General features: G+C 42.9%; 2 protein-coding genes across 3 annotated transcripts in view; one reads left to right on the top strand and one right to left on the bottom strand.

Annotated features, from left to right (window-relative positions):
• LOC127603864 (ras-related protein Rab-26) overlaps nucleotides 1–11742 on the top strand; it is a 32433-nt gene extending 20691 nt beyond the window's left edge. For both annotated transcript variants that reach the window (XM_052070543.1, XM_052070542.1), the window contains exons 7-10: nucleotides 6911–6976; nucleotides 8188–8244; nucleotides 9961–10037; nucleotides 10992–11742. In XM_052070543.1, the coding sequence (XP_051926503.1) occupies nucleotides 6911–6976; nucleotides 8188–8244; nucleotides 9961–10037; nucleotides 10992–11094 (303 nt within the window). In that variant the 3' untranslated portion in view covers nucleotides 11095–11742. The remainder of the gene's footprint in view (nucleotides 1–6910; nucleotides 6977–8187; nucleotides 8245–9960; nucleotides 10038–10991) is intronic.
• Nucleotides 2478–4153, bottom strand: LOC127603865 (uncharacterized). The gene is made up of 2 exons (XM_052070544.1): nucleotides 3996–4153; nucleotides 2478–3511 (listed from the first exon to the last, which is right to left on the bottom strand). The coding sequence occupies exon 2, from the start codon at nucleotides 3458–3460 to the stop codon at nucleotides 2654–2656; it is 807 nt and encodes a 268-aa protein (XP_051926504.1). The 5' UTR covers nucleotides 3461–3511; nucleotides 3996–4153; the 3' UTR covers nucleotides 2478–2653.
• Nucleotides 11743–13188: the final 1446 nt, after the last annotated feature.

Raw genomic sequence — 13188 nt, 5'->3', positions numbered from 1 at the left:
TTTCATCAGACTCTCCCCCCACTGATTTCTGTCTTCTTTTGGTACCAAAGATTCCAATGTGTTGCTCCAGTTTCTCAGCAGATGTCTGTCTTGTGAATACTGAAAAGGAAGTTGAAGAGGTCTAACATGAATTTTGGAATACCTGGTCCCATCCGTGTTTGTTCTCTCTCCACATTTCAAGGCGTCATATTATCAATTGAGCATTGATCGGTTGGGAATTGACGATTAAAGACAAAAGTCTATACTTATTTAAATGTTGTTGTTTTTTTTGACAATGGTGTTTTGGTTTGCAACCATGCAACTACCAGCCTGCCTTCACCAGAAAAAAAACAAACCTAAATGTTCTTTTCAACAACCATTTCAAGCCCCTTAACACACAGATTTTTTTTTAAACTGACTTCAAACATTAATACAGATTTTTGAGGCCAAGTATTTGATCGAAGTCTCGTTTTTCCGATTATTTTTGTCCGATTGACAGTCACACCAAAGTCCATCGGTAAAGCAGAGCGTTACCACTGTTAAAACATCCGTTTGATTTGAGGCCCCAAAAAACTCTCATTCTGTGAATATACACTTAGTTGAGAGAGCAAAATATCCCATTCGATGAAATAGGCAAGCAAAATTTGGCTCCAAAGAATTTGCATACAACAGACGAAAAGAACAAAGGGGAAGGCTATATTTAGAAAGGGGCTGTTTGAGACTTCTGTGCAGCGTACGGTTGGGTGGGGGTCTCAGCATTTCTTGGTGTGTGCCTGCGAACTGCCATCCCACCATTGCCTTGCCTGCAGCATTGCCTCAAGACTGCTCAGCAGTTTTGTATCCCCAAGAGACCCCCCTGCTCTTCTGAGTGGGCCAAACCCAGATTTATAAACCTGAATCCCTCCAAACTTTTCCAAAGCTTAAATGCGGCAAGTTATTTTTTTTTTAGGAACATGATCACATATTTGCATACATTTACATTCGAAAATATGTACTTTTTTTTTTTAATCTCATTTTTTTTCATGAAAGTAGCTTATTTTGTACTATGAGTTGTCGGCAACATAATTCCTTGTCTCCCACATGTCAGCAAAATGTAAGATGATAATGTCCAGTGTTGTAGGGAAACTGCATTAGTGAGTGGGTGATGCAGAGTGGCTACACTGCTTCACTCAATCTTTACATAGATAGCATATGTAATGTATGTGTGTACACTTGCACTCATAAGTTTTACATGACTTGAATTTCCTGTGAAGAATGAATAAAAAAATAATAACTTCTATGTGAACACAACGCATCCATAATGTATCAGCTCATAACGCCAGAGTAGCCAGGCGGGAGGAGGTAGAAATATTTTTGCGATCTGAGGCAATTGCTCCTCAATCTCCTCATTGAACGGCGACGTCTACGAAATATGTCACGTCATTGCTGCGCATAAGAAAATGAACCGCCTGCGTGGCTGAACGACTACTTTTCACCACAAGCGTCCGCTTTATGCTTCAAATTGGATTAAAGTAAAGTCAAATCTAAAGACGACAACTGTTATTTAAAACAAACACGCCAATTGCGCGCAGCGACTCTAGCAGCACATTTTATATGGTTAATGTGCGGTTGTGTGCACGGGGGGGAGGGCGGTACACAGAACATCTGATGGCTGGAAAAAAAAATAATACGTACAATATAATTGGTGTTATGAAGAGCTCACAAATATTTGCATTTTTCTTTTTTTTTTTTTTTGCAAACTCCAGGTACTGGTAAAATCTAGAAAATGGGGGAGGGGGGAGGGGAAATCGATTAAAAAATAATCAAACCTTGCACAATTTGGCCTGACAATTTTGGATCATCAACCAAAAAAAAATAATAATTATTGCAGTATTTGGCTGGCGACCTCTAATGGTACAAGTAAAAAATCAGCAACATTACGGCTATTTTTTTGTCGGTTTAAAAATGTCAAGAGAGTTGAGCATACAGTCTTTATTTCAATGGCAAATCATTACAAAAAGCAATCAATGTAAAAAGAACAAAACAAAAAAAACTTTGCCAGGAACAAAAAAAAGGCAACAATCTCGCACAAAATGCTCTGACTTTTTACAGAAGGGACCAAGTGTGTGTAAGAACAGTCATAAAACGGATAAAACAACCAAGTTTAAAAAATAAGAAATAAATACCACCTTGAAAGGGGACATATAATGGAAACCTTTGAACTGGCTACACGGCAACTCTACCTTGTTCAAAGCTAAACGCTAAGCAGAGCTGCAATGTTGGATGCACAGATTAGCATGACCTAGCTTTAGCTCCTGAAAACCGGCACATATTTGAACTTGAATCTTTGGTGACAAGTAACTTGTAGGAGTGGTGGGCGCGAGCGAACTCATTTGCCGAAGATAGAACCGCCCACTCAAAACCTGATTGCACCGTGCTCTTTCATTATTTTTGAATTGAAGTTAAAATTATTGAATTGAATTGAACTTAAAGTTAAATAGTTATAACTGCTCAACCCGTATTGTTTTGTGTTTTTTTTGTTATTGTAAAGTGTCCTTGGGTGTCTTGAAAGGCGCTTATAAATAAAATGTATTATTATTATAACCGGTTCTTGGTCCCATCGCTTTACTTTCTTCCATATGAGGGGGGAAAAAAAAGATTGAAAATCCGAAGAAGGCCGGTAAATGGATTGTGTTTATTCATCGCTTTTTAAGCGCATCTCATTTATTTTCGCATATAGGCCGCAGTGGTTCTCAGCCTGTTGTGTTTTTGCTTTTGGCTTTATCACACTGTAAATAATTTCCTCTTGTTCCGTTTTACGGGGGGCACACGTTGGGCGCCGCCACGAATGAGCGATGAGTTGCGCTATTTTTCTTGTCAAAGGACTTTTTTCCGGAACAGCCGGTGGTGTTTTACGCGAGCTCGCCTTCTCTCCGCCGTGCGCTTCAGAGAAGACGTCGTCGGCTTGGGAGGGGCGGAGCCGCACCTCACGGAGCTCTTCGAGGGTCACCGCAGGCGTGGATCCGAGGAAGGCTGAGGAATCCGAGTGGTGGCGACGGAACTGTTTACCTTTGAAGCGGGGAGGAGTTTTCTGTCTGGGGTCAGGTGGAGGTCTGTCGGATAGAACCAAATCGGGATCGGGAATGATCACGGGGAGCGGCGTCTGAAGGGACAACCGATGAGCGTGAGCCCGTTTGGAGGAGATGCTGGATTTGGGGCGGAGCTTCCAACCGAGCGGGTCACGTCCTGTTATGACAGACGTCCGAACATGAGAAGACGATTCGGATGTCGGCAGTTGAGTAGCGGAGCCGATCCCGTTGATTGGACTGGAGTAGCGTTGTCGGGGACAACGAGATTGGCTTTTCTTGAGCATGATGATAGGTGAGGCGTTGCTGGGGCAACAATCGGTGGACCAACGGCGTCGATGAGAGCAGGAGGTCAGGCCGGAGGTGGAGGTTCTGCGGTCCGATTGCCGTCCGTCTTCCTCTTTGTTCGTATTCATTTTATTGGGAGATTTTTAACATCCAAGTTAGTTGAAGTGGTCACGCGCAACCTTTGGGGGAGAGAGAAAGTGAGAAGGGAAGTTTGCAAAAGAGGAACTGGCGACACTACTGACATTGCTTGAGTAACGTTTCAACGCTTCTTTCTTTTTCACACCCAAGCGGTTGCCATGGCGCCCGGCATCAATATGAAAGGCCGTTTTTTATTTTTTTTCAAATAAGCAAAAGTTGCGGTTCTTGCTAAAGCAACGTGGCCCGCTACGTTCCACGCATAATTTTTTTTTAAACCCGACCGCAGCAGGATTGACATCTGTGTCATGCGTATGGTATTAATTCCGTTAGTTCACGCCAGCTGCACACCAAGCGAACCAAATGAAACGAGACAACGGCGGCTTAATTACAGCCGGCACCTGCTCCTCGCGCCGACCAAACTGTTGCAAAAAAAAAAAAAAAAACTCACAAAATGGCGGACAATGTTGTGTTGAAGCAAAAATTTTTCTCATTTATTTTGAGAAAGATGATATCAATCATAACCACCTTGATTGATCGCATGAACACCAAATCTCATGCATCCCTCTTGCTGCCAGAAAGATCCTTTGTCACTCGTAACATTGATTCCAATCCAAATATGTCAAATCCCGCTTACCCGCAGTCCTGCGTCGACGTGACACCTCAGATGGTCTGGACGGACCAAATTTTCTCCTCACCTACTTTTTGGCATTTGTGAAATCTCCCCACCCAGCGACCCAAGTCCAACCCTAACCACAACTTCCTCAAATTGTTTCTTGCACGCACAAATTTAGGGGGGGCGGCAAAAGGGAAGTTGAACATTTAGAACGTGGCAGACATTCATCTTTAAATTACGCAACAGGATAACGTAATTGATTTCGATATTATTTGACATGGAGACTACGTTCTATTTCATCACAATTTTATGAATATGTTTACTCTGAAGATTTCATGACAATGCCTTTTTGGGAGGATCGGTGAATTGAATTTTTGCAGAGTAGTTGAACTCGTTGTGACAAATGCTAAGTCGCGTTAGCATATGATAAATATAAAAGAAATAGTCAGGGAAGATGTATTTTAGCCTGAGAGCTCCCAATCTAAAAGGAAGTCTTATATCCAGTGATTAGATTTACTTGTCTGTCTGGCATCTTCATGACCTCATGGCTAAAATCAATGAAAACAAGTCCAGTCTACTTCCGTTGGGTGCCCGTCGCCGTAAAAGCAAATTTGACAGAAATGGACTTTATTTTAGTCTAGGATTGATGGAATGGAGGAATGTTTTTTTTCTTCTTAATTCTGATCATTTCCAATGAAGTTTTTTTCCATATTCTATAATATCAGAATTCCTCCAGCTTTAGTCGAAACGACCTCGTAGACCGCTCGCTCCAACTTAAGGTGCACTGTCAGACTAAACATTTGTTTGATGTTGTATTTAAAACAACCGTATAAATGTATTGGGAGTGTCTGCTGGCTTCATGCTAACGCATAATGCCAAACGCCATAGAAGGGCTAACGAATAGCAGCGACATTGCAGCTTCTCTTGGGTAAACAACCTAATTCAGCAACCTGACTTGAAGCGCGTTTTGCTTTTGAAATATAGCCAGTAATGACCGCGCAAGTTATAATATGACACTCTTCGACGCGTCGCAAACACTGTCTATAATTGGCTCCCTTTCTGGTTCCCAAAGCTGTTTGATTTTCGTGGAGCAACTAAAAATACATTCTGTAGACCTGTTTGCATCTCTTTGTGCTCGTAGATGAAAGTAAAACTTCTTTTGACCTTGACAGCAATCACAGTCCATCACACGTGGGCTACGACGCACCAAAACACCCAACTTCTGCTTCCCACCCGCAGCATGAACTCTCATTCTCCGTGATGGCTTTGAAGCTAGATCACATCCAATTTTAGAAGCTGTGTCCCTTCTGTCACTTTCTTGTAATCCACCCACTGGCGAGCTTTTTCGAGACCATCCCAGTAATTGGCAGGTTGTCGACAGTCAAGGCCGCTAGTTGCACTCACTGCCGCTATCTCGGTGTAATGAAGGAATGTAAACCCGAGCGAGAAGAGAACGAGGCTTTGGGTAAACCTGCGGATGAAGGCAATGATTATGTGAATGGGATGGAGCGGGCCAGAATCGGGCAAGGAAATGAAAAAGTTTCATTTGAGACTTAAGTTGCCGCTCATGCTTTTCAGCATGTTACTGATAAAGCCTCAAACGAAGCTTCATGAGACAGTTTCTCGCCCTAATACTGAGTCAGACCAAAATCTTCAATGTGAAAACCCACTCCTTAACCGTTTCTTGCGCCCCGTAATGCGAAGGAGCGGGCAGAATCGGGCAAGGAAATGAAATAGTTTCATTTGAGACTTAAGTTGCCGCTCATGCTTTTCACCATGTTACTGATGAAGCCTCAAACGAAGCTTCATGAGACGGTCTCTCACCCTAATACTAAGTCAGACCAAAATCTTCAATGTGAAAACCCACTCCTTCATGCACACAAACACGATAACACTTGCCAGTGGATGCGTACGTTATTTCTTTTTATTAATTTATTCTTCCCACGTCAGCTTCACTTCCTTTCAGCCAATGGAGGTGTTTTGACACAACCCTGAACCACTCCAACATCATCCTTGCTGGTTTTTCATCCATTCTCGGCGCGCTTTCGTTCAACCGAAAGTGGGCATTAGAGGGGCAGGGGGATTCGAAAATCTTCCCACCACTTCACACAATCGCGTGTGTAAAACCATTAATCCGCCCTCAACCCCCCTCTCACATTCATTTTACTGGCAATATCTACTTCAAGCTTTTTGAATTGTTAATGTACACGACTGGTGTGTGCCTAATTGGATTTTAGATGTGATCACACATTGCGCGTCTCCTCCAGAGAACACCGGGAGACAGTAATTACCCGAACCGATTAGGCCTACAATGATGTTAGCTAATTGGAAAAAAAATATATCTAGAAGTAGGACGTCGACTTTGCTGTAAATAACTATGCATTCGTAATTCACTTTGAGGAATAACCTACCCTCATTATCGATAAAACCATGTCACGCAAGTGTGATTGAAACGACTGGGAATTGTTTTATATTGTGGGCGGGGTGTGTGTGGGTGGGGTGTGCAGCGTCTCATTTGCTATTCTTCGTCTCATTCTATTGTGTCTTTGACGACAAAATAGATTGATCGCGTCCAAAGTGACGCTGGAGTCGGCGTCGAGCTTTTGCGTGTGTGCGTTCCTGTTTTGTGTATGACGCTCGTCAATCGCCCACCGTTCCTTCGGCAAAGGCCGGCCATCTCCGAAACCACCCACGTGGATGTTTAAGATAACAGCAAAAGAGAGGTGTGGTTGTAAGACCCAAAAGAAAAAGAACAATTTTTGACTTGCATTTATCCATCCATCATCCTCCTCCCTCACATTCACTCGGACATTTTCTCTTTTTGCAGGCGTGGTTGACGGAGATCTATGAGTACACCCAGCAGGACGCCGTCGTCATGCTGCTAGGCAACAAGGTGAGACCTTGTTGTGGACGCCGTCGAAGACTGCTTAATAGATGGTAGTCAGAGACGAGGCCTCGAAGTCATGAAAGAGAGAGCGGCGAGGGTGGAACCGCTGATTTATGAAAAGTACATTTCATGGTTTGTGGGCCCAGTTTATACTTCAGATGATGCGGTAGTTTGTTCACAGCTTTGAAAGCTTCTGTTTGGCCTAAAATTACACATTTTCAGAGTGTTAAACCTCTCCATTCATCAATATACCATATTGGCCCGAATATAAGACGGCCCCGATTATAAGACGACCCCCTCTTTTTCAAGACTCAAGATTGAAAAAGACTTTATGAACACCAAATACATTTTTATACATATTCTTCATGACAGGGGTTCGCTTTGGCCTGGGGAGTCAAGTTTAGCATTCGCTTCAATGATATCTGGCGCCATCTAGCGTCGTGAATGGGTATAATGTCTAGACCCCGAATATAAGACGACCCCCACTTTTTCAATCTTACTTCAATGCAAAAAACACCGTCTTATATTCGGGCCAATACAGTATATTATCATCCCAATAATTTAGCACGGCAGTGTAATGTAAAGCAGACTGCTCGTGTATTGGCAAACTGAGTTATCGCTCATGACAGCAGTGCTACGTTCTGTCGAGCATTCCAGCCCCCCCCCCCCTTTTTTTTTTCTTCCCTCCTTCTTATTTACAACTTGTTCTCTGATAATCCCACTGCCCGGAGTCCAGACGAAGGGGGAAGTAAGCAGAAAGATACATGGACGCATCTCTTCACTATCTAAGAAGGCATCAGTTGCTCATGAGAGTTTGGCTCGGCATGCTGGTGGGAATTAAAAAAAACAAAAAAAAACAGACATTTTCACCGGCTTCATGAAAGAGGCTGCTGTCAAGGTCATGTCTTCCCAACAGTTGCTCCTGAAAGTGTACTTCAATTAAATAAAAAATAAATAAATAAATGATAAGCGCTGGATTTGAGAAGAACAATACCCACCTTAAGCCCTTTCGGGGACAGCGGTCACTACAGTGGACAGCTGATCATGTGATCAGGTTACAAGTTGCATGAAAGGGTTCAATCGTCCCGGCCAAACAATCTTCATTTAATATGGCACAATTTATTCTCAATTTTTTTTTCCTTCCGCGTTGCAACGACCCAATGTCGTCCCGCGAGTTGTTTCCCTTGCAGATAGAAACATGCTGTGATGCTTTCCAGGCCGACTCCAACCATGACAGGGTGGTGAAGCGAGAGGAGGGCGAAAAACTGGCAAAGGTAATGCCGTCGTTGCGCCTTCGAAAACCACAAATGCATCGTTGACACATTTCACGATTCTACACTTCAATCTGTCCCCGCTGTCTGAATTAGCGTACGTCTGAATGCAGTCATGAACGCTCCTTCCTGTTGTTCTTGTTTACGTGGATGATTGGCGAAGTGGGAAGGCTTTGCCCACGTAATTTTCCAGCCCATTTCACTCAGATACGCTCCATGAGGTGTGCAAGACTAAATGTGAGCATAAGTCGGAGGGGTGGGGTGGGGGTGGGGAGGTACGGGGGGGGTGTTTGCCGAAGCGCATCAGCTGTCAATGTGGAGACACAAAGGAAGACGAGTGTCATGGTGGAACACACACGCTGAATCTCAATGTGAGACAAAGATCGCCACTAACTAAGGGGCAATGAAAGCCTCCGCTTTTGTTCGGTAATATGCTTATCGCAACTTTGCAGTGGCGGAGAGCTGCGTCACATTAAAACTCATTCAGTACCAGCCAATTCTAGACCAAGTCTTAAAAGACGTTTAAACACGTCATTGGGAGTGAATGAGTTAAAAGGTGTTTCTATTCATTTCTCCCTCTCCTGTAACGTGATCCTCAACGTAGAAACGTCTCTGATGATGCAGCGCCGTTCGACACCACGGCTAACTGATTATGCTGCTTTATCAGTGTATTCGTTCTTGGCGGTTATTTTCTTGTGAACGGAATACAGAGTTTTTATTATTATTCATGTTTTTAATGACTTCCTGTTTGTGATGTCATCATGGGAGAAAAACAGTCCCTCTTTCTTCATGTCCGATAATACGTTGTTAGAGGAGAAAAGCAAGAAAAACGTTATCGATGGAAACCGTTGCTGACCTTTTCACCGAAAGCCGAAACATCATCTCCAACCGTACATTTCTATTTTTGTAAAGGCTCGCGTTGTTGCGCTGAAAGTTATTAGCCTGTGTTACTCGCGCGGGCCAAGTGAGCGTGTCGGTGCCATCTCGGCTTACAACCGTGACAGAAACATCATTTGAAAGCTACAAACGAGCGCACTCATTCACTCCCAAAGACGTTCTTCAACGTCTTTTTAGACTTGGTCCGCAATTGGCTGGTACTGAATGAGTTAAAATGTTGTCTCTCTCGCGTTGTCTATAAAAACAAGCTGACACACCAACATATATTTGAACTCCCAAAAGTGAGAACACGTTCAAGTTTTCATGAGACAACATTGAAGAAACAACACAACACAATGCAATGAATCAGCATGCAGCTTGTGTAACGGTGCACAACGACCATCCCCTCCAGAAAAACTCACCGCCCAGCTCTTAATGTTAAAACACTGGCAACAAAAGTGAGCATGCCCCTCTGTGAAAAAGTCCAACCAGCCCCTCCCTTGTGTCATGTGACTTGTCCGTATTAAAAGGTCTCGTAGGCATGGAGAGCAGGACCGTTACATTTGATATTCACTCTCGTTCTCGTCTCTGTGAGTTCAATAGTTTACCTTTGTGGCACATCACTGAAATAACTGAAAGATCGGGCGGTGGGGGGGAATCAATCAATAAATGAATAAAAGTTGCTCTACATAAGCTTTAACATTGCCTTCACCGCGAAACTGGCTTGCATGGCGGTTTAGAGGACGGGTTCCAAAATGACGAATTGCAATGTGGCTAAATGCCAATGCCTTCGGTGTTATTTGTTTTATTATTATTATTTATGTATTGATTTGTATAATGTAGGAGTTTGGGGTGCCCTTCATGGAGACCAGCGCCAGGTCTGGACTGAATGTCGAGCTGGCCTTCACTGCCGTGGCCAAGTGAGTCACACCTTCCAACCTCCATCTTACTTGTGTCCCGGTTGCCATTTCTCAATTTTTGCTCACTTTTTTTTTCCAATTGGGACTCTTCCACGGATAAACGCTCAATTAGGTGTAGAAGCTGTGTTTTTGCGACGTCTTGTTTTTCCGTTCCCTCTCTCCAGCAATACGTCTGCCCCGGTGCATCGAGCGATATTGAAATGAGCTTAGCGCAAGCTCCATTATCATTCACTTTGAATCGTGCGCCTGTATGCACACACAGGCAGCTCCATCACATCCTTTCATGGGGAGCAGTGGCGCGTGTCCTTAATTAGAAGCAACTGGGATGGCGTTTCAATCTAAACGGATGTTGGCCTTCAGCTTCCCAAATGTCACGGTGTGTCCCAAACTTGATCTTAACTGCAAAGTGTGCAGGAGTGAGGAAATGCAAAGCCACGTGAAAAGGTCAGAGCAATAAAGGCATCAGCTCAACTGTCTATCGATCTTATGTGTCAAACAAGGCAAAATCCAACAACATCTTTGGGCAATTTATCATTTCCAGTTGACAGGCATGAATGTTTTTTTGGGGAGGAGGAAACCTAGTGTACCTGTAGAAACTGTAAGGTCCATTTGGAAGTGGATCAGTAGTCTGCCCTAGTAACCTTCTGAGCCACCTGAAGCAGCTGACTATTTTTTTTTCTGACTCTGTGATATTCACCATTCACACCATCAACGTAGAAACTGAGCCTACATGTAAGCCTGTTACGATAACAACTATTTTAGAAGTATGGTGACGAGCCGACCTGCACCAACTGCACAACACAGACCGCAATTACCGGCCTGCCAATGGCTGGCAACCATTCTTGCGCAAAGTCAGCTGGGATTGGCTCGAGTTCAACCTCAGCCCTAATGAGGACGGTTCCTATCGAAAACCAGTGTGTGGTGTTACACGGATTCTGTGTCTGTCTTTGTTAGGGAGCTGAAGCACAGGACCATGAAGGAGCCTGATGAGCCCAAGTTTCAGTTGCAAGAGTACGTCAACAAAGAAATGAGGACTGCCGGCTGCTGCCGCTCATAGAGTGTGTGTGTGTGTGTGTGTGTGTGTGTGTGCGTGCGTGTGTATATAAAGGTAAGATACAGATGTACACGCCCATAAATTATTCAAGTCTGTGCCCCGGAGTAATGTTTTATTGTCTGAAGTTTAATGTTCCTCTGCAACTGCGAATGTAAAACGGAGCTTAGGTCCATGTTATGCAGGCTTGTATCCACACACACGGCATTTCCACAGTTCTATTGTCCGTGTTAGTGCCCCCCTCACGGCATCATGAATATGTCCTGTGGCGTGCACATTTCCAATCTTTTTGTGAACGGAAGCTTTGTAGTTCGTAAAAGTCTCGGAATAGACATGCAAAGTACTTAAGTTGAATTTTCATGATGCTAATCACCTGAGAGGACCTGGAAACTAAAGTAAACACTTTGTACAGATGTTTCATTGTAACTCATGTAAGCTGGTTTTGTAATAACTGTGTTTTCTGTGTATTTGTTAACCAGCATTCCTGTAATGACAACAAATTAATGACAGCACAATGTATATGCCGTTTAAATGTGATCATCTATGAAAATGTACAGTCAACTCATCTGTTTATTGTAAACTTGTAAAACACACATTGTAACTGAATTGAAATGTGATTGATTATTTACATTAAAGACAACAATGCAGATATAATATTTATGTTCATGCTACGGTGGCTTTGGTATAAGAGAACCGGCACTGCCATCTTCTGGCAGTCTGTTGTCATTACACCAACGTCCTGGCCCTGGATGGAAGCGAAACCATTGATACTGTATTTAACAGCTCCTTATTGATGTATTTTAATGCTTTGTATCATATGGAGAGGGCTAAAAAGCCTCCGTGTGGTGGTCATTTCTTCCCTTGAAAGCTCACTCTTTGTTTCTCAGTTTTTTTTAGGAAACGCAAAGTTGCATCAATTTAAAACAAGGACCACCAATCCTCATTTGGGAACTTTCGCTGGAGGAAGAGAAAAACCTTTTGTACCAGATTACAGTAATGACGGAGACGCATTTAACGTAATTATTCATGGTATTATTACTGCTGAGAGTTGTTTTTTGTTTTTTGTTTTTTGCCGATGAAATAGCGTTGCTGCTGCTGTTGCTGCACATCTGGAAGCCTTGCAGACACCGACTCCAGGGAAAATATGGAGAAGAGAGAGAACGGAATAGACAGGTGCGTAAAATATGAAAGCTGGAGTGAGAAAAAGTCTCACATAATACCTTCATTTCATTTCATTCATTCATTTCATTCAATAATACCCTTCATTGGCTCCCCATTCATTTTAGAGTTATTTTCAAGATCCTCCTCTTTGTTTTCAAATCTCTAAATAATCTCGTGCCACCTTACCTCTCTGAGCTCATCCGCCCCTACACACCTGCCCAGCGCCTCAGGTCTGTGAACCAGTCTTTGTTAGAAGTACCAAGAACTAAACTGAGGCTCAGAGGGGATCGAGCCTTTTCTGTTGCTGGTCCCTCTCTCTGGAATGACCTCCCACTGAACATTCGGCAAGCCTCCTCGCTGCCCATCTTTAAAGCCCTCCTCAAAACCCACTTGTATTCTTTGGCGTTCGACTCAGCATGATTTTACTGCTTGGTGCTTTCTACCGCCTTTATTACCATTTCATCTTACTGTTTATTGTGTATGTTAAATCGCTCCATGTACAGCACTTTGTATGCAGCGATGGCTGTTTGAAAGTGCTATATAAATACTGTTGACTTGACTTGACTGTCAATTTTGTTGTTTTACTTATCTATTGGTGTTTGGGCCCCACCAAATAAGCGCCGTTTGGATCACTACATTAAATTTTTTTGATATACAGTATATATATATATATATATATATATATATATATATATGAGTTAGCTCAAAGGTGTGTGTTTAATGCAAATGTATAGTTGATATTTCCAATAGATTGCTACTTGTTGATTTGTAAAATATCTATTTTAATGAGTTTTGAATCATTGGAACGTGCATTGTGTCAAGATGCTGTTTGCGTAAATGCCATGCAGCTATATTTAACACATTTGCTAATAATTCTGCGCTTTGAACTTCTGGTTCATCCAGTTGTAGTTACTAAGATGAGAAGTTCTAGAGACATTT

The sequence above is a fragment of the Hippocampus zosterae genome, chromosome 7 (assembly GCF_025434085.1).
Source record: "Hippocampus zosterae strain Florida chromosome 7, ASM2543408v3, whole genome shotgun sequence".
Classification (NCBI taxonomy): Eukaryota; Metazoa; Chordata; class Actinopteri; order Syngnathiformes; family Syngnathidae; genus Hippocampus; species Hippocampus zosterae.
This window is presented reverse-complemented; position numbering and strand designations above follow the sequence as displayed.

Excerpts from the sequence above, each read along its gene's own strand:
- LOC127603865 (XM_052070544.1), bottom strand. The coding sequence starts at position 3,460 with ATGAATACGAACAAAGAGGAAGACGGACGGCAATCGGACCGCAGAACC.